The 20,734-nt window shown below is 54.9% G+C and overlaps 5 protein-coding genes across 5 annotated transcripts; 3 read left to right on the forward strand and 2 right to left on the reverse strand.

Moving 5' to 3' along the window:
• Positions 1 to 633: 633 nt before the first annotated feature.
• BESB_028700 (uncharacterized protein) lies at positions 634 to 3,591 on the reverse strand (the record flags this gene model as incomplete). Its single annotated transcript, XM_029361544.1, has 3 exons — positions 634 to 965; positions 1,978 to 2,196; positions 2,724 to 3,591. The coding sequence occupies 3 exons, from the start codon at positions 3,589 to 3,591 to the stop codon at positions 634 to 636; spliced, it is 1,419 nt and encodes a 472-aa protein (XP_029215444.1).
• Positions 3,592 to 6,061: 2,470 nt separating this feature from the next.
• On the forward strand, positions 6,062 to 6,871 carry BESB_028710 (uncharacterized protein; the record flags this gene model as incomplete). The annotated part of the gene is made up of 1 exon (XM_029361545.1): positions 6,062 to 6,871. One exon carries the CDS (start codon positions 6,062 to 6,064, stop codon positions 6,869 to 6,871), a length of 810 nt encoding a protein of 269 aa, XP_029215445.1.
• Positions 6,872 to 7,432: 561 nt separating this feature from the next.
• Positions 7,433 to 10,750, forward strand: BESB_028720 (uncharacterized protein; the record flags this gene model as incomplete). Its single annotated transcript, XM_029361546.1, has 6 exons — positions 7,433 to 7,711; positions 8,379 to 8,663; positions 8,921 to 9,064; positions 9,353 to 9,653; positions 10,017 to 10,192; positions 10,631 to 10,750. The coding sequence occupies 6 exons, from the start codon at positions 7,433 to 7,435 to the stop codon at positions 10,748 to 10,750; spliced, it is 1,305 nt and encodes a 434-aa protein (XP_029215446.1).
• A 2,527-nt stretch (positions 10,751 to 13,277) lies between these two features.
• BESB_028730 (putative translation initiation factor eIF-5A) lies at positions 13,278 to 13,763 on the forward strand (the record flags this gene model as incomplete). The annotated part of the gene is made up of 1 exon (XM_029361547.1): positions 13,278 to 13,763. One exon carries the CDS (start codon positions 13,278 to 13,280, stop codon positions 13,761 to 13,763), a length of 486 nt encoding a protein of 161 aa, XP_029215447.1.
• Positions 13,764 to 18,537: 4,774 nt separating this feature from the next.
• BESB_028740 (uncharacterized protein) lies at positions 18,538 to 19,569 on the reverse strand (the record flags this gene model as incomplete). The annotated part of the gene is made up of 1 exon (XM_029361548.1): positions 18,538 to 19,569. The coding sequence occupies one exon, from the start codon at positions 19,567 to 19,569 to the stop codon at positions 18,538 to 18,540; it is 1,032 nt and encodes a 343-aa protein (XP_029215448.1).
• Positions 19,570 to 20,734: the final 1,165 nt, after the last annotated feature.

Consider the following 20,734-nt stretch of genomic DNA (forward strand, 5'->3'; position numbering starts at 1 on the left):
AGTGGGTTGCGGCGAGACGGTGGCGCCTGCTGCGACATGCCTCGCGGCGAGCCCTCGCCGGACCCGCAGCAGTCAGCGTCGACGCTGACTAGTCTTGAAAGCCAGCCACATTTCGACAGTGCGACGACAGCCAGATTTTCCATTCTTGCCACATGATAATGAATGCAAGAATTCGACGCAGGTCCATTTTGCGCGCACAAGGCCCTCTGTCGCTGGCTCTTGGCGACTGAGCGACGGCCATCATGGACGAAAGAAAATGTCTCCCCAACACTCGAACGCCAATGTTGTGGAGTTCTGCCCTAGAGGATAAGAGGCTACAGTGTCCTAATGAGGAAAATTGTTTCGGTGCAGGCATGCTTCTCAAAAAGAACTCGAGACCGTATCCCGTGAAGCTCGCTAACACAGCAGGAGAACTACACGAGTTACACGGGCCAGTCAGCACGTCCTCAGACTAGTGTGGAGAGACTGCCTGTATCTTTCGTCGGCGACGCCCGTTTCAGCGTGACTCGGGAAACAGGGAACGCACCCAGTTCGGAGACAGCTGCACGTTGACAAGGAAAAATGCAAAAACGCGTCTTCAGAAAGCAAGGACGACCAGTCCGACGACCGAACGAGCTATAGCTTGTCTCCTCGTCACTCTCTTGAATCTTCTGAGGACGCGTGCGGGGACCCTGAGCCTCCGTCGTCATTCTCGGCGTCCTTCCGTTTCGCCTGCTGTGACAGGAGCTCTTGCATCTGTAGCTGGTAGTTCGGGTCGCGGAATGTCGCGTCCGCAAATCGCACATAGCCTTGTTGCCCACCCGCAAAGCCACTGGACCTTCGTCTCTGTTCCCTCAGATCCAGCTCGGGCTTCATGAGTAAGTTCGACGCTAGCAGTGAAGTGTCTACCGAGCCCAGAGCGCCCGGCGGCGGAGGGCGGACCGTCAAGACATGTGGAGAGGAGGCCAGCTGCGCCAGAGCCGACGCTGGAAAAACATCACAGTAGGCAGAGTGTTGAAGCAGCATATAATCGCTTCACAGTCGGTCGCCCCCACACTTCTGACGCGCGGCAGCAGTTCCGTGTGGCCTCTGCGCCATCTGGTGACGCCGCCTATGACGTCGCACACCGCCCCAAAACCGTGCCGACAGCAGCACGCTGATAGGCCGAGAAAAAAAACCGATTCATCGCACGGCGAAAATGTATATAAAACAAGCAAGTACAGTCAGGTGAGACACCCGCCGTCGGCGGCCACGCTATGGAGGGCGCCGCCAACAAGGTGCACGAGACGGCAGGCGCGGTGAAAATAATGGCTCGCCAGCTACGGCCGTGGACCGCCTGCTGTATCCGAGCATGCAGCTCGCCTTTTTTCTGTGTGGGCTGCAGACGCGATAAGCACAGGGCGTCAGCTCGGCACGACGAAGGTCGGCCGACGGTCCCTGATTATTGGCGAGCAATCAGTGCGTCCGTCCTCGTGCGGCACATGGACACCGACGCTCTTCTACCGGTTTCGATGCTCAGGTTCTCTCCCACTGCTACGTGAATGACACGCCTGCACATGCAATGGGTGGTCGCCAAGAGGAGCTCGAGAGGCGCAGCCGTCCTCAACTCCCGCGGCTACGAGTTGCACTGCTACGGGCGAGAATACAGTCGTGGGAAACGAAGAACATCAGCCTCACGCAGCTCGTCATCTGGGGCTTCCAGCAAGGGGACGCCATCAACAGAGTTGCCTGAAGCAGCATTGAGAGAACGGAAGCGAGCCACGGCAATAGGGGTTCGTTTCAGCGCCGATGATTTCTGCGCGGACGGTCTGGGAGAGCGTACGCAGAACCGCTGCTCGGGGAGGCATCTTTTCATCCGCGACACAGCGCCCATCGCCAGAATCCAGAGGCGCGAGTCTCTTTTCGTTTGATGCGTCCCTTGTCCTCACCGGTTACTCGTCGCTGTGCTTTGATCGGCCTACTGAAACCCACACGCCGGAACAAAAATCACATGCTTACCTCTGCCACCGTCATCCTCTGGTTTCTTTCGAATGCGTTCAAGAAGAGCCGAGAAACTCGTGATTTTCTCGTTCTCTTCTTTAGGAGCAGAGCCGGAGGCCATACGGGCGGCGTCAAGCCAACGCCGCTGCGCGCGGGCGTGCGTTTGAGAGGCAAGCTGCCGCGCTCTGCGTTTCCACTCTTCCTGCCGATGCTCTTCCGTGCCCGGGACAAAACCACCTGAAGATAAGATGACCACGACGGCACCGAAGGGGAGTAATGGAACAATCTCGCTTGACGCAGAATCCATTCCTCATGTGAGAAATGGAAAAGTGTCCGTCGCGCCAGGTGACCCGTGGGCACGGGAGTTCTATCGATGACCTGGTTCACTGTGTCTCAACCGCCGAGACACTCACGCCATCCAAACAAATCGTTTCACACGCACGCAACTACATGCAGTGACACGGAGAACCACATCTTACAACCGCCGCTACTCCAAACTTTTGCAACCGCGTTCACGCGCGGCTGCACAAAATTCTGCATATATATGTGCGCAGCGTAGGAACCACGCAGGCAGTCAACGGCGTGCGTCCGGCTTCGTGTAGAGAGGCTGTGTGGAAGTCGTTACACACGTATGACAGACACGTGCTGCTACCTCGTTGCTCACATGACGGCTCTTTTCTAGGGGGGTAGCAGCGCTTCCCTGCCGAGGACGCCACCACAACAACGCGAGGTCACAGGAGCATCGAAAGCCTGCTTGTCCCTACCTGCCTCTTCAATAAGTGACTTGCGTTGCTTCGCTGCTTCCTTTAAGCATCCAGCGAGGCCTCCTTTGTCTTTGAAAGTCAGCATTCTCGTGCTGCGCCGAACGAAGGAATCGTGTTTGACCTCTGGGATGTCCTCATCGTCTTCAGAATCGTCGTCGCCTCCGTCGGAAACGTGCCCTCCCTCTCCGCCTTCTCCTGCCGCCCCCCGTTTCACATTATCATCCTCGCTTCCCTGGCTTGTGAAAGCCAGCTCTCCGCTCCCGCCGCTCCCCTGTAGCGGGCCACTTCCACTCTTGGCTATGTTTGTTATTGCCTCCTCCAGCGAGGTTGTACTCGTGAGCCTCGCAAGCATGTCGCGGACACGGTCGGAGGCATCCGCCTTGGCGACGTAGTCCCTTAATCTTTGTCCGCTGTCCATGTCCTCCCCGGCGGGGAGTGCAGAAACATCAGGCAGCCCCCCATCGGATTCCTGCTGCTGATAATAGTCTCTTCCCTTCTCGTCGCTCCGCGCAGCCTCTGAGCCTTCATCTTCGACGGAAGAAAACGTCACGCCGTGCGGCCGTGCTCGCATCTGTCCACCTCCGGCAGCGGAGTAGGAAGGGGCATCAGCTTCGCGCGTCTGCTCGATAGCCTCCTCATCGTGCTTCACGCTGCCGGCGACACCAGATGGTTCCTTCCCTGCGTGTGCACCATGTGCCTCTTCAGCGGGGGCGCGGCTCTCGTCGTGAGCGGCTGCCGGGGCTGCGGTTTCGTGCGCTTCCCCCTCTTGCTCGTCCTGCCACGGCAGCCACGATTGCCGCTCAGTATCGAAATACCACCACTTGTCCGCGGACGAGTCATAGTAGTACTGGACCTCATCTTGCTCCATTTTCAACTCCGCGCCAAGAGAGAGTCATGAAAATGTAGAGGAAGGAAAAAGTGACGTGAGCTCTCCCGCGCATTCACGGTCATGTTAAGCCATTCTCTCCAGCCGCCCACGAGGCGACAAACTTCACCCTTGAACAAGGCTGGTAAGAAAAGCACTGAGGCCGATAGAAAATTCGGCCCAGTTCCTGCGGAGTCTTTCAGTTCAGATAGCCAATCGCGCAGGCACACGTCCACCATCTGTTAGCGTTGCCACGACAGGACCGGAGTACGCCAGTCGCCCACCCAATGTTTACTTCGCAGACACAGCGAGCTGTTTGCACTTTACTTCTTTTCTTGTGCGACAAAATACTGGAGTGGCACATGCTCCCGGCTTTACAGCAGCGGAAATTCATTCGGGAGCGGAAAGCATTCATTGCAAGCGCCACGCATGCCCTGTTGCTCTGGCTGAGACCAGCCTTCTATTAGACATCACGGCTCTCGCCAGAGTCAGCGCATCCCTCCGATAAGGAAAACCAGAAAACTTTGCAAATGAGAAAGCCTATGGAAACGGGCTGTTGGAAGGGCAGCTTATTCTGCGCGTAGATGGCCACATGCGCATGACGTATCGGTTGCCGCAGCTTCCTGGCCTGCAGCGTGAGCCGCTGTGGCGAACCGTCCATGGGTAGCGCGGCGGAAACCGTGCCCCGGTACCCGTACCACTTGCGAGGGCACGCGGATATCACGCCCACATTCCACTGTGTAAACTCATCCTGCTCAAAGGCGAAATATCTTTCCATAGGATCGTCTGGGAGTGCACGTTTCCGGGATATCGGTTGGACCCGCGAATATGCATTTGCTAGACACGAAGGTGTCTGCTGAGTGTGTTGAGGAGCACACGCTGTCACCGGTTCGAATGTAGCGCTCTTGCCCAACTAACACCGTTTGCCAATGGCCTACAAGGAAGCCGCCGGCCAAGCTTAATATTCCTGGGATCCCTGCCTCATGAAAGCTTCTGAACAGGCGAGGCTGGGTGGTCAGCACACTATCCAGAAGCCCTGTTGCGAGCTGGACGATGTGGTGTATCGAGTGACGCTTTGATCCTGTGTATGATCTAAGGGATGTAAAGGTGCTCAGAGTCTAAACGTCGGGCCTCCTGGATATTCATATTCAAAGACAAAATTACTCTCATGCACGACGAAAATTACTCGCCACGGATTTATCTACTTTTGAATCGCCACAATACGACTGCCGTTTACATTTTAGTGCACCACACGGTCGGTGCTTGCTGTAGACCATACAATCATAGGATAATTGCATACTATGGGTGGAGAGCTGCATTCTCTACTGATTCGTTGTGGCCTCAGCGCAAGCGACCCCCGTCGTGATCAACGGCGGTCTATCTGGAAAAAAGGCTTGTCGATTTGTCTCCAGGTCCCGCTGGTCTTTTCAAGCATTGATACGTTCAAGTCTCTCGTGGACGTAGATACGCGTCTCAGCATTGACTGTGACTCTTGGTGGCTGGTCGACGGGAAAGCAGCTCTCCACCCGGATTTCGAAGAAGCAACGTCTCTGACACTTATGTGAACTCCACACACAATAAGGTGTCAGCGTTGTGTAAATCCAGCTGGGCGCGCGTCTGGTATAACGCAGGCCACGTGCGCAGCCGTGGAATCACGGGGCTTCTGTACAGCATGCGTTGTATCTTATGGTTCTTTTTGAACCTGTGCAGTTACCCGAAGGCTTCTTCATCGAGCGGCAGCTAACCCCAGGCATGAAGAATCGAGCGGCTTTCCTGTTCGGGAGGTGCGGAAATACGGAGCAGAGGTACCGCCACAAGTACGCGGGTGTCTCCGCTGCCCAGTAGGCGATATAGGGAAAGGAGCGCCACCATTTTCAAGGGATCTGCAGCTTAAACTGCTTGTACTATTTGGTGTTTCGTGGATATATGCGGGCGGCAGAGATGTGCAGGTGCACACATCCCCTGAAGATGAGTCGCCGCGAACTGCATTACAGGAGAATTGCGGAGTCGGAAGCTCACGTGGATTTATTTGACGTAGGAGTTAGCACCCGTTCACTCTCACTTCTACTGACTGAGCAGAGGCCATGTTGGATCCTCAGGTCTTCCCGAGACACTTTTGTGAGAGGGCTGCTCGATGCTCGTAAAGTAGTACGGTGTCAAACGTATATTAGCGCCGTTGGGATGGTCAGCTCGTAGCTTTCATCCTCAACTCCCGTGGGAGAGTGGGAGACAGCAGGAAGCCATCTGCCAATACTCATCGGATGAGTCAATTTTCGAGCGCTTTGTAGGTTTGTTGTGTTCTAATGAGCTGCTGCAAACTGGTTTGCTCTAGCGTCTTCTGGAAACCCTGTCTCAACGGTACTGCTTTTTGCTTATTCTACTTGTTAATCGGGGGCCTCTCCCGCGAACCAGACGCAGACACATGCCTGTATCGGTGCTTACACACGGCCTGCCCTGTTGTCATGCATGAAGGATGATAAGGTTGGCACGTCCTCGCCTGTTCGTTTTTCATGTGTGCGCGAGTGCCCTCCTTCCTATCAACATCCTGTCATCATCCGGACAATTCCTTTTGGATGAATCAGCAGAATACTACCCCGCAGTGAAGCCGTTTGAAGCCGGGAAATTCCAGAGTTTTATCCCGTATGCCGCACAGCCCCTGACCCCTCTCCAAAAGACCGGTGTCCAGTTGGCTTCATCCCCCGCTGTGGCGTTGTTTGAAGGCTCTGCAACTGACTACCGCGACGTTCTAGCTGTGATTCAGACAAACTGGCGGAAGCCCGAGGTCAGTAACCAGCCGGTAACGCAGGACGTCTCCAGCCCTCCAATTGGGGAGTCTGTCCCGGACAAAAAACCATCGCTTGTGCGATCCCGGTCTGCATCTCTTCCTGCCGTCCAGAAAGAAAAGGATGAGCAGGCGGATTCATCTGCGTCCTCCAAAGCTGAAAGAGTGGCGGAGACAGCCCTCAGCTTAATAGAGGAGGGACAGTCTCTATCGTCTCCATGGCACCGGCCAAACACGCCCGTGGAAGTGCTGAATGTCCATACTACTGGAAAAACAGCCACAGGAATCAAGGCACAGGTTTTGCCGGAACAATACGGCCCGCACGGTGGCATTGTCAACGACTCTATCATTCGCACAATGAACCACGAGGCAGTGATCGAGGAAGCGAAATGGGATTTTTATTTCCCGAAAGCAGAACTCATCACGAAGGCCAACGACTTCGTCAGGCGTTTTGGCGTCGACTCTCCTGGTCTGACCTCCCCAACACAGAAGCAGAAATGAGAACACGCTACCTCATGCAAACGTGTAGCACGCGAAAACCCTTCCTTCGTGGGCAGTAATCTGTACTAGCGGTCACCGCAGCAGATATCTACTAGGGAGGAGGGACAGCGGTCAGTGCAGTCAGGATCGACTCTTGTCGTTATCTCCTTCCACCTACCCCTCGCCTTCAAGCTTACATCTTCTTTCCGTGGGCTGGCAACGCAGGTGTGACGTGCTCGATACTCTTCTGTAGGTGGAAAAAATCTGTCTGTCACGCGTCATATCCGCCCCTGGCCGCAGGGCTACACTGGCGCTGGCTCACTTTCCTCCTCTGTCTATCCTACAAAGTCGATTTCACACAGTCTTACTGCTTCAAGGTACTAACAGTTTTGCTACACACTACACTATCGTTCTTATCAGCCGTTTCTTTTATGATTTTCCCGCTGCTCGTTGCGGCGCTGTGTGGAACCACAAACTTGAGCACAGGCAAAAAGCGGAAATCTGGACGTTCGAGGTAGTAATGACGTGAGTGGGCGAATTTTTAAGGCAGTATATAAATGATTCGATTACCTGTGTTCAGGGATGAAGGCGACCGCTCAACTTGTCCTCGACGAACTGCGGGAGAACATGAATAATACAGATTTGCTCGAAGCAGTATCATCACTTCCGCCTGATGCCATAATCCGGCTTAGCATAAACAGCACTGACCCTTATATGCTTCTTCGCTGCCGGAAAGGATACGCACCTGTGTCTACGACTACGTGTGCCTACTCGCTTGGTGAAGAAGTTCCCATTCAAGCTTCCTGCCTGGGCGGGGGGACCTACGACCCCGACATGGGGCACTGTTTCACTGTCTCCGAGGTAAGGCCCTCATGCTGAAAACCTCCGAGATAAGGTTTTCGTGCAAGCGATAATCCTGTCAGTTTGGCCCCTAGCACTAGTGTATCTTGTCGCTCAAAGGTAACAAGTGAATCATATCGTGAGGTACGAGCTCACTGGATGAGTAGACGTGGGCATGTCCAAGGCAGCGAATACCAGTCCAGATTCCTCTAACGCGTGACAAGGTCAATCAGAACTGAAGCAATGCTATTATCTGGCTGACGGTAATAACGGCGTCGCAAGCCTGCTAAATGGGCACCGCCCAGGTGGAGGTGGATCAGTCGCATGTTATGCACTGTGTGCGTCAGAAGAGCTTTGACACAGCTTCGTCTTTACCTTGAGTCACGATATTGTTTTTTCTTCGGCGTTGTCGTAGCACTGCTTCGTCATGGCTGGTTCGCACGTTTTAGGTTTCATTTAAAGTTGTGTAACCGAGCCTTCGAACATATTCGCGTCAAAGCGGGTGGAAAAGCCTTGGGGGGGGTGGGACGGGCGAGGGCACGCCCGTGGTGGTTCTTGAATCTTGCACGGGGGTTAGCAAAACGCAGGGGGATGGGTGTGGACTCAGGCGTGCAGGCTCCTCCCTGCGATGGTGTTCACCCGAGCCATTCTTACTCTCTCCATTTCCTCGGATTGTGATTTTCCTCAGGTTGAACCGATATCAGCCTGCCCAATCGGTTACCGGATCGCACGCACTCCACTCGACTCTCATTACGGGCCATGTAGGCCTGTGGAACGGCTTCCTGCCGTACCCAGCTGTGATCTGCCTTACGTGTTAGATCCAGCTATGTCCCGCTGTTTGTACAACACTACGCACCCTGGATACATCGGCTGTCCTCCCGGAGCCAAGCCACTCAACAATACTACGTGTGCCGTCGCGACTCAAGTGTATCGGATTCCGCAGTGCCCTCGCGGTTACACTGGGCGTCTTCTAGTACGCGAATACGCCAGACGCGTGACCAGAATAGATGAGAGCCCTTTTCTTGTAACACTGCCTTTGTTGTCACATCGGTGTGCCCTCAGAAAATCTTGAAGCATACGCACAGCGATGCGCGAGCAGAGCAACGAAAGCCGCGACAAGGCAGGACCACGAATTACCGTAGCCGTAGATGCATAGCTTCATCAGGGTCTACATCATCACAGAAAAAACATTGTTTTGAAGAATGCTGTTTCTGCCTTTGGAACATGCAGAAAGATGGTAGTGGTGAGTGCAAGAAGACAATCAAGTTTCGCGGTGACTACCTTGCAGCACCGCGGTGCAAAGCAGGAGCGAAGGAGCTGATTGAGTACGACCTCTACGACGATGATAACCACCCTCTGGTGACCTGCGTCGCAGTAAGGTTTGTGCGGAACGTGCGGCTGCCCTGCATATCTGCTGCAGATGAGCGCTAGTCTTTCTTGGGGCTCGCAAGAAAAGTGTAGTTGACTCCATCCGTCTGGCTCATTGGCTTCGGCGCGCGTGATGCCACCGCCAGGCTAAAGGATGGCTCTGCATCACTTTTTACGTCTCTCAGCAACTGCCGGTAAAGTAAAGGCTGATTTACTTCTGCATGGCTCTAGAAATACCAGGTACTCTGGCATATGAGCAAAGGCCTCTTGCTACCTTTGAACTGCTGCCTACAGACAGAAGTCATTAAAACATTCGCTCCGTGTCCCCCCGAAACGGTTCCCTACGACGACTATATCAAACACGGCAACGATCCACCTATTTTATTCGACAGGTTGCTTGGTCATCCAGCCAAAACCTGTGTGCAGGTGGTTGAGGGCCTAGTAAGGCCATCTTGCTACGATATGATTAAGCAGGTCCCCTTCATCTTACTAGCACGAGGAGAGACGGAACCGCTTGACTACACTCTCATGGTGCCACACTCCTTGGTGGAGGAAGTTATCAAACCAGACTGGGCCAACTTTTCCAGGCGCACCGGTACGCCTGTTGCGGCAGAAGGCGTGTGCAGGGATACGCAGGAATGTTTTGTGAAGCACTGCAACACGCCAAATTTCCTGTGCAGCGAAATCAGATGACGTACAAAGAAACGAGTGTGCTGTATACTGTCCAGAAAATGCAACTGCTGTGGTAGGCTCGAGCATGACACGATGCCGCAGTGACGCACTCGGGGAGAAGTCACGAACGACAACTATATCATTTTTACCTGGCTGCCACCCGCGGCAACCTCCCCAGGGACGTTTACGGCATTCCAAAGACCGTCAAGTTTGCAAAGGCAGAGGAGGGGAGGGGAGGAGACAGCCGATCTTCACAGCGCCTGCCGGCTTCTGTCTCCTTTTGCAGGGGAAACAGGCAATACATATTACACCAAAGGAGACTTTGAGCTTTCAATCCACTGTCTCTCATTCCACTACGCGCAACCGGTTCTACGGTGTCCTGAAGGGACAGTCCAGAATGCATTAAACCTTCAGGAGTGTAAACGAAAAGCATTTGTCGACTTCGTTCTGACTTGTCCACCGGTAAGCACCGGGAGCTTTCATCTGGCATATCGTAACAGTCGCTGCATATCTCGTATTTCAAAAGCATAAAACTATGCTGACATTGAATCCTGTCTTGCTCATGTGCGCGCGTCCGCAGTCACGTGGCGTGGTGAACATATATATCGATGTGTATCTTGATGCGTACCTGCATACACACAATGCATACAAGTCGGCAGAGTCCGCAGTGAGGCCACATGAATTGCAGTGTTTTGTCAGCGAGCAGATACAGAAACAACCAGCGGTGCGGCTTCAAACGTGCACGCAAGAAGCAAACGTGATAGTTAGATCCAGCCACCCTGATAACAATCCAGCCTTCATTGGCCCCACTTGCCTTGGAAACGTGCTGCTGTGGCCTCCGTCCTCGCATGGTGTAAGTATGATTTCACAGTTTCCTATCTGGATGTACACGAGCTCCAGGGATATGCTCTCAATGAGATCGGCCTCGTCTTCGGTTTATACAATGCTCCCAATCCCAAATGTATTGGCAAGCTCCGCGCTGCCACCCAGTTCTACTGCCCCAAGGTCAGTCAACCATAGGTGCTCGCCTCAGGAGAACTGCCTAAAACTGCAAGGGTTGCCTTCTCAGAAATGACAATTCAGAGACATCTGCATATCCGTAGACACGTTCCACCGACTTCAAGGATGAGAAATCATGAAGACAGCGACATGGCATAAACTTGCCAAGGGAAGCATGCAAACACGACTCACCACTAAGTTTCCCGGAACCCACAAGGTGGATTGCAGGTCCTGTGCGCTCGCGGAAAGTGAATAAGAGATGTGCGCTGCTAGAGCATTAGTGTCATGCATGCATTCCTCTGCTTTCTCTGGTCGGCTACTTTGCCTTGACTTCAGATACAGGACAAAAGAAATCTGTGGAAGAAAGGAGTGAAAGTTATGTACATAAAAGACGTATTCAATCGACGATGTGTGAAAGCCCTTGTTACAAAACCGCTGTGGGTGCCGCCCCGGGAGACAATGGAAACAATTTTTCCGGGTGAGTTCCCAGTTCAGGATCATACCACAGACCCGTAGTCTCAAATGTGGAAGTCCAATCTTTTTCTTGTGTCCATCGTGGATCCTGCATTGAACTCGGTCGGCTGAGGTAGGCCGTGCGTGCCTCAATCGCTTTGCACTCCAAAATTAGTCTCAAATGCGAATACACTAACATGCTGGTTTTTTGTGTGCGACTGAAAAATGAGCCTGCCGTGCTCCATTGTAATGGGCACGGGAGCCTTGATTCCCGTATATTCTATGCAGGGTTACTGGAGATGGAGAAGAAGTCTGGCTCCCCATACCTAGGGGCAGGCCGACTGCAAACGCAGGCAAAGGCGACGGAACCTACCGGTGCTCAGTCGCAGTAGCTACGAAAATGAAGAAATCCGTCATCAGGATGCCTTACGCACAAGCGACTCCCTTTTGTATCTCATCATGGCCTAAACTTGAAAAGTGCTAAGGAGCTGCGTGACCCCGCTTGGTTCACACGCTCAAATGGCGTCTAGATGAAGTTCCTCCTCTACGTACACGTGCCTTTGTGTAGGGCGCGGTTGGCTGTCTACATTCACCCGCTTTTCCGCGGAAAAAGATACGGGTTGATCCCGTGCATATCCAGCGACCGTCGAGACCCCTTGCGCTCGCGTACACCATATTCTCACGCACATGGTTTTAACTAGGTTTTCGCCAATCCGCCAACTGTTCAAGAATTCTTGGACCCAGTCTCCTCACGTGCCTCCCGTGAATCTGCGCCTGGATGAAAGTCTTCCCTAGCTCGTCCCCATTGGCTTTCCATGGGTGCCTCCATCGTGTAGACAAGGGCTAGACACTGGCTTCATGGGTCTCTACGGAATACGCGCCAAGTTCCAGCAGCGGTAACTCAGACCAGACACAGCTTTAAGAACAGCGCTTCTGTCCGAAGATATGCCAGCTGACTAACGTGCTGAGAAGGACGCAGCCGTATCTGACCACAGTTCGCGATACCGATCCGCCGCACGAGCGGTACTCCAGCACAGGGCGTCTCCCGACACGCTTCTGCCTCTCCTTGACGGAAGCACAGCGCTGAAAAAACACTGGGGCCTACAACATACGATCGCGTGCTACTGCCAGGCGCACCAACAAGCCGAGCATGCGCTGCGGCTGAAAGTGTGCTAGCTGACGCACGGAGTCGGATAACACGACTCATCCAGATAGCGATACACACATCCTCTGGTTGGTTACTTCCTGTCACGTCGTCGGGACGCTGCGGATCCTGGTATACAACACTTCGGGGCCTGTACTCCACTTACATCTTCCCGAGAGCATATGGTGCAGGGGCCACACTTTCTGCCGGACCTAACTGATACACGAACCAAACGCTCCCTACCCGCGCAACATCTCGCGACGTATGTTCTCTCGAAAGCATCTCACTTCCAAGGTACTTACAGATTGAGGATTCTCCTTGGAACGCACTACATCTGACAATGGAACGACGAACATCTACCGAGGTCACCGAAGTAAACGGTGGGAAACATCGCTTATGACAGACGTCACGTTGCCGTGCCGCCCGACGGAATGCTGGCGTCCACCCCCGTCCCCCCTTCCCCCCCGTCAACAAGGATACGGGGACGGAGACGCTCGATAAAAGTGCAACTCTGGAAGCGACTTCAACGGGAATAGAGAGACAACACATCGTAGCAGTGGACGAACTTCCGCAAGCCGTAGGCGGTCTCTCTCGCGCTGCAACGGTGCGGTGGAAACAGGGAAACCTCATCACTCCCCCCTCACCCCCCCTTCCCCGATCCCCGTCGCCTACCCTCAAAGACGCCTGCATCTGTGCGACGTGAGCGTTCTTTTTATAGGCCGCTAGCCTCGCGCGCCGGGACCGACCTCGTCTTCATGCGCGCATGCTCTTGCCTCCTTGCAAGCCCGTCGAGTTTCACAACATCGTGTCCCCCCCCCCCCACATGTTTTTTGGGAAGCTGTGTTTTCTGTGTTTGTCGTGTGAGTGTTTTCTTTTTTTCTTCTTGGTCGTTGGCGGCTTCTCGTCTGAATTTCCGGTGTTTTTTGTGATATTTCAACCTTCCGTGTAAAAATGTCTGACGCCGAGGATGTGACATTCGAGACCGCGGACGCCGGTGCGTCCCACACGTATCCCATGCAGGCCGGTGCGATCAAGAAGAACGGCTTCGTTATGCTGAAGGGTAACCCCTGCAAGGTTGTCGACTACTCGACTTCCAAAACCGGAAAGCACGGTCACGCCAAGGCTCACATTGTCGGAATTGACATCTTCACCGGCAAGAAATACGAGGATGTTTGCCCGACCTCTCATAACATGGAAGTGCCCAACGTGAAGAGAACTGAGTTTCAGTTGATCGATCTCTCCGATGACGGTTTCTGCACTCTCCTCCTGGAGAATGGTGAGACCAAGGACGACCTGATGCTCCCCAAGGACTCTGAGGGCAACTTGGATGATGTCGCTCAGCAGGTCAAGACACTGTTCACCGACGGCAAGTCGGTTCTGGTCACAGTTCTCCAAGCATGCGGCAAGGAGAAGATCATCGCCTCCAAGGAGCTGTAAGCGGTATTCGCAACAATCCCGTCGTCTACATGTGGTAACGCTTGTCTCTCAACCAAACTCCAGGAGTCGGGTGTAAAGGGGTTGTCTGCGGGCCTGTTTTCCGTGGCGACACGAAGCGAGAAACTGCTTCGAGGTGTCGTACAGACACTGCCAGATCTGCGCGTCCTGTAGGGAATGGTCTCTCGACGCTAATGAAGTCTGGAAACAACTGTTTCGGCTCAAGCGGTCAACGCGAACTGGTCGGGTGTCAAAATGAGTTTCAAGACTTTCGATCTATCCTCTCGTCTCGTATCAACTCTCTCCATTGTATTCTCTGGAAACTGCCTTTTGTGTGACTAAGCCGTCGTGTACGGCCCGCGAAATCTATCCATTTGGGAAAATACATCCGGAGACGCGAAGTGCACAGGGCCCACTCGAGAATCCCTAGTCATTTGGAAGCCATGTTTTCCCTGCTGTTTCATGCAAGGTAGAGTATTTAAGCCTGGGTTCACTTCAGTTGAGAACCACTTGGATTATAATTGTATCTTCATCCTTGGCCGGAACGCAAGGCGCAATCTCGACCAGAGGGCATGCCCTTCACACAGTTCGTGTACGTAGTCCACAAGCAAGTTGCCAGTCGTATACTGATCTTTTTGTACGCGCTGACAGAGGTGATACAGTCTGCAAGTGTCTGTTGACCTTCCCCTTCACGTGCGGCGTCGCCGCTGGACGCCTCAGGACCGCGGCCGCCAGCCGCAGAAAAGGACGCAGTCGAAGTTCCGCCGAAAGGCGCACCGGCGGGCGCGCCAACGAAGGAGCCTGCGTCGCTCGCAGGATACCCGAAGAAGTCTCCTTGCGGGAGCTGTTGACCACGTATAGAGTGTAGCCGGTGTCAAAGGACATGGTTGAGCACTGAACGACTGCGTCCCCCGCCACTGTTGCACGTTTGGGGGCAGATAGGTATAACTCGAAGTGGTTCAAGCAGTGTAGCCATGCGGCCGTCGCCTACGAACAACTGGAGACACTGGCAGCTTTTGCAGAAAGCCTCTTTGCGGCGCTTATACCGTCATTGAAGGATGCTTCTCGCCTGTGCTGCAGGACGAGCTGCGGCCATACCAGCTGCAGACCTCCCGTACACTTCCCGCGCTAAGTTAGCTCGTCTGCGGCCTCCAGGGGGGAAAATGGGGATAGTAGATACGCACACAAGGGAATTCTAACATGCGTTCAAGGGGCACACTCTTTTTGCCGTCGAACGTGAGAGACCCCCTTCTTTTTCTACGGTCACGGACCTCTGAGATCAACAGTTGAAGTCTCACAGAATGACTGGCAACGGCTGTGGATTCGTTCGCGGCTCTATCCGTTACCTAATTCTCCATCTTGACCCGAAAGCGAACTCTTCGCACAGTCCTGCATTGACGAGACTGGAAAATCACTCAAGGATATGGATTCCAACAGAGAAGAAGCCGGCGCGACAGCGGACTACGTCGAGGGCAAAAGCCTTCTTACCGGTTCGCACTGCATGCGATTACAGCAACATCAAAGAATCGAGTGTCCGGTGACCAAGCCAGCAGACGACTAGTTTCCCTCTTTTTTTCTTTCTCCTCGCTGGATACGGCTGCTTCTCGTATTCTCGTACAATTGTACACCGAGACATATATTTTCCACGCAGTAGATCTCTACCCGTCTTTCGTGGGTAGTTTTGTCGCACGGACTGCCGACCAGACTCGCCAGCACACTGATCACTATAGCTTGAAGCCGTGCAGATGAGTGACTTTGTGTCATGTGCATCGTTTTCATGACCGTGCCGCGGATCTGTTGTTGCAGTTCCGTGCGCTCCGCATAAAACGGTACGATTATTCGTTGAGTGGGCATGCGAGGCTGACTGGGCACCATCGACGCGGGCTCGCGTGCCGACTCGGCTCCGGTCCGCAGTTCGCTCGCCGCGTACTCGAGGAATGACGTGCCCGTGGAGATGTCTACTCCGATGAACACCAACGCGCCTCGGCGGCGGCTGCGAAAGCACGCCGCGTGAGGATCGGTTTCGTTTTGTATGTCAACTGCCTCCAGCACGACCCCGCGGTTTGACCGAAAGGTGCCTAACGACCGAAAGAAGCCGTTCTCCACTGCTCGTTCTTCCAGGCACTTACGCTGCTTTTTCCTCCTCCTGTGCTTCGCCGCAGGCCCCCTGCGGAGCTCTGAAGTTGGGAGAGACGGCGCTGTTTTCGTTGCTTTCCATTCTTATGTCGTCACCTCAGCTGTCCCGTTGGTTCATTGCAGCTGGATGTCTCCCGTCAGCCTCCTCTCTCTCTTGCATGTGGTAATTCGTCACAGAGAGGACTGGATGCAGGCGGCCGTCTGGCGCGCGATGATCAGCGGCCTTTAATTCGAGCGGGGCCTTGCCCAGTTGACTCAAAAAATGACGGAGCTGTCCCTCAGAAACCCCATGAGCTGGACTCCTCAGGCCGCGCATAGCATCGGCAGGGCCTGCAAGCCCTCGAGGCCCAGGAGGTTTGGATACCATGCCTTCCCTTCTGCCTCGTCTCGGGTCGTTGCCTCTTCTCGGCAGCATCTCCAACGTGCAAGAGGGCCATCTCCGGAGTGTATGCCCGCAGACCGTGCCACTCCGCGTTTCTCTGGCGCCACTGCGTGTACACGTGGCGAAGGTCTATCCACACGTTTTACGGATTCCAGGTTGAGCGAGGCAGGAGGCCAACCGGTCTCTCGCTGCGGTGTCTCCGCGTGCGGCCGTCGCTTCGCCTCCGGCGTACGCTCACAGAGGACGCAGGACGACAACTCGTTGAGAAGCAAGAAAGGATTGACAAACCCACTGGGAGATGAAGCCAGCCAGTTCAGGGGAAAACCGCCCACTTCTGAAGACGCCGTCCCCCCTCCGTACCTTCAAGAGCTGAGGCATATCCGCCCTGCAGCGAAAAGACCTCTCGCGCCGTCGGTTTCAGGTACGTGGATCCCAGGCAATCGAACGTAATGGCTGTGCATGGACACGCAGAGACGTGTGAAGGCATACAATTTGCAGTCGGGTTGCCTGCGGTTCAGCGGCCTTGCCGCAAGTGCAAGAAGTGAAAGGCACCGCCATTCTCGCTTGTCGCCTCACACTGACGGACGTCTCTGGTGATGACCGTCCGGTCGCCGTGCTAACTGGTCCTGCACGCCAAGCGCTGCAGTCCACCCTGCGTGCACAGGTGTTTGCAATCTGAACGCGAGCCAAATGCACAGCGCCTTCCTTGGTTCAAGTTCAATTGAATTCCGTGGTTGGGGTGTCTGCGTTGAGACTGTGTACAACAAGGCTAAGCAGCGCCGTAGAGACCAGAGGCACTTCACTTCGCGTCGAAAGTGCGATTGTAGCGACTGCGTGTCGGGGCTTGACTTGCGTATGACGATGTGCAGACAAGCACATGCTTTTAATGCACAAACTCCCCTCTTCTTGACTTTCCGGTCTGTTTGGTTTCCTTGTGCAGGCGGCGCAAATAAGCTTTCTTCTGACTGGCTCCGTCGTGTTTCTCTCTCTCTCTGTGCCTCTGGGGCGTGGCCGTGCGGCGAGAGTCTGGCGTCGCCAACTGCGGTCGGCAGAGATTCGTGTTGGAGCTTCGCGCCTTGGGCGACGAGGGACGCGCCGGCGCTTGGTCGCGTTCGCGGACAGAGAGCCAGCCAACTTTCAGAAAGCGCACAAGCACAGTTGGAACGCGAGCTCCGTCGGAGCCAGATGGACGCCATTCTGCGCATGCGGACGGGCCCCTTCCCCCGTTTTTTCCAGCGGGTGCCTCTAGCTGTTGTCTGTCGATTGCTGGCCGATATATGGCGGGAAACAGAAGAGTAAAGATTCTCGAATGCGTTTGCAGGGTGCGATTTCGTTTCTAACACTCGAAGCGTTTTTGCATGGGAAAGATAGTAGCTGCCAGCGGCGTTTTTGCGTGCGACGTCTTTGTGACTCGTCTCAAACGTGTTGCATACACGGGGCTGCAAGGCGCAGCCCCGTGAATGCAAACAGCGTGGAAGAAAACTTGCGAAACAGATTCTCGTTGCGCACGCGAGGCGGGCAACGTGAGGCGGTCCGCCGTCAGGTTCACGCGCGCGTTGCGGGAAGACCGTAGACTGAGCAGGCACTGACGCCTCGACTGGCACGGAGTTACCTTATGAAACCGTTACGCTTCTATTCAGCAAAGGCGGTTTGGAGGCTGTGCTTCAGCCATCGCAAGAGGATTTAGACATGTTCTTGCACAACAAAAGTGACTGCGCACCACAAAACTCTTAAAAAGGTTACCTTCAGTCGTGTCCACATGCTGGCACAATTTAGTTATGTTGAAAATGAGCTGCGGGGTGTACGGACACCTTAGCACACCGGCTGTCTATCCCTTACGGACGGGAGTGCACCACCAGCACTCACACGGAAAAATGACTCGTCGTTCACATCCCTGGGGCAATATGAGTGAACACTTCGCCACACTGAAAACCCGCACAAACTCCTACATGAAGCCGCGTGGGACCCGCCGGACAAACCTTGAACGGATTCCTCAACCCAATGCCCCGTCGTCAAACCCGATGAAAGCCGTAGAAGCGCCGCGGCCTCAACACACCACAAGGCGCCTACGCGGCACGGCCCACAAGACCGTTCCATTGACTCCCATGCTTCCACTCTTCCCAGAGTGAACTGCATACCACTGTAGATCGGGCAACCCTGTCAATCACCGTCGCGTATCGGCTCTGCTGCCGAGCTCTCTGCACCAGACGGCCATAATGTGAGACAGCGCTACGCGCACTGACGCACTGCTCATTGCTTTCAGAGAGCAAACAGACGGTTGCACTTGAAGCATTGGTGCCGGGACTTGTAGTTGTCGGCTCCGCAACTCCAGCACTGCCAGTAGAGGTGGGGATGTGTCTTTTTGCTGATTCGGCCTCCTCGTGGATTTGTGCCTGTCACTTCAACGAGAGGGCCGTGAAGGAGCGAGGCCGCTGCGCCGGCTTTCACCGCATCTTTCATTTCGCCCTTGTCTCCGCGCTGCGCTCTAGGACTTTGTAGCACTTCCTCCTCGCCTACAAATGAGTACCCGCCTACATCCAAGCCAAACGCTTTGTGGTAGGTCTTGACTTCGTACGCCGATGCCGAGACAGATGACGCGTCCTCTTCGCCAGCCTTCGATGAAAAATTGCTCCTCCTCTTCTCTCCTGTCCGCCCGCCGCCCCCCACAGACGGGCCTGCGTCGCTGAATCCGCTGAAGTTAGACTTTTTCTTCGGCCTCTGCTGCGCCCAGTCGTCATCGTCCGCCAGGCGGTGGCGGCTCCGCTTCCGCTCGCGGTCACCCGCTCCCTGGCTTGAGGGCGAGCTGTTTTGCAGACTGGCGGCGGCCACCTTGGCGACGAGCGAAACGTGTCCTGACGTCGCGGAGCCTTGTTCCTCCTCTTCGTACGCCCCCGTGGGACCTACAGTGGGGCGGTTGTAGACGAAACTGACAACCTGGTGATCGCCGTCCGAGGAGCTCCGTCTTCGCCGCCGCTCTGGGACGCCTTCGGCGTGCTGACGCCTCCCGTCCGCGCGGCCACTCCGCCGCAGATCAGGCGCCGCGACAGGCGCGCGAGGCGACGCTGTGGCCAGCAGAGCCGCGTTGAGCGCCTCGCGATCGTCTGCTCTGCGGACCGGAGACGACAAAACCTTGACTCTGCCCCTGTGCCTGAGAACGGGAGAGGGGGAGGGAGAAGCGGAAGACGACGAAGATGACGAGTGAGACCGCTTCCGCCGTTTGAGCTTGCTTTTTTTGTGCTTCTCCTCGTGTTTGTGAGACTTGTAGCAGTGGCTCCTCTTCGTCGACTTCATTTCCGCGACGGGCTTCTCTCTCGAGGGTGACTACTCCACCCCCGGGGGGCCGGCAAACCGGCAGCGCCTGAAGCCAGAACAGGAACGGGCAATGGAGACGCTGTAGAGCAGAAAAGACACGCGGGAGTGCGAAACGGCTCTTCCAGGTGGATGCCTTCCTGTAATTATCACCGGGACCTTTCTTGCTTTACCTCCCGAGTTCGAACGCCGTTTCGTGACGCCACAGTGCGCCGTCGAACAGGCGCAGAAACTCTGCTGGGTCGTAGAGCAGAGAATCCCGTGCGCCGCTTCTTGGCGGCTGACTCCTACAGTCGATCAGTTCTCCTCATAAAAAACACATCGACAGGGTACACGGACATGCATCTACTCATCTGCAAACCGTTGTCTACACACATATTCAGAGAAGTGGAGGAGCGCCCGCCGATTGACAGCATCAATCTACCGGCTCGCAACAGTTCCCGTCTTGCGCGAAGTCGTGTCTATTCGGAACGGGGAAAAAACTTCGAAGCCTTAGTTACCAAGTGCGACACATCGCGGCGCTCTGGAAAAGAATCACAGCGGGCATTCGTATTTGCTTCGTCATGCGCATATTGAGCGTGTTTCCGCTTTCAACAGTTCCCAGGCTACGAGGAAAAAGCGTCCGCCGTCGACGACAGGGAGGCGCGAAAAGAGTATTCGGCCTCCGCGCCTCTAACTCCTTACAAGCGTATCCTTGTCGGTGGTCTGCTGCCTGTGGCTCGCTCCTGCTGTGGGCGGTCTTTTCCCCTATGGAACGAAGACAGTGTCGCAGGAGTCGTCCGCCTCTATTAAAAGGAACTGAATCAATGCGAGGCAGATCCGAGTGTTTCACGCTGCGTGTGTGAAGAGTGTGAGAGGTGTGTTGCGGCAACAGAGAGACGGTCTCCCTTGTCAGGAAACTGTGGAATCTCGCACGGATGCCAGTCAGGTTGCAACGATACTTCCTGAAACGCGCGGCGTGCACACAGCCCGACTCCTCGCTCTGAGCGAGTTGCCCACGCGACCGCACGTTTGCAAGTGTCAGTGCCGCTTTTTTGGAGTTTGTGACGACGCGCCCGCCGTCCCGTGTACGAAAATGCCTCCAGCCAGCTTTCTCGAGTTCACCCTTTACCAGTGCGAGAGGGCAAAGGAAGATGGCGTAAACAGT

This window comes from Besnoitia besnoiti, assembly GCF_002563875.1.
Source record: "Besnoitia besnoiti strain Bb-Ger1 chromosome Unknown contig00015, whole genome shotgun sequence".
NCBI lineage: Eukaryota > Apicomplexa > Conoidasida > Eucoccidiorida > Sarcocystidae > Besnoitia > Besnoitia besnoiti.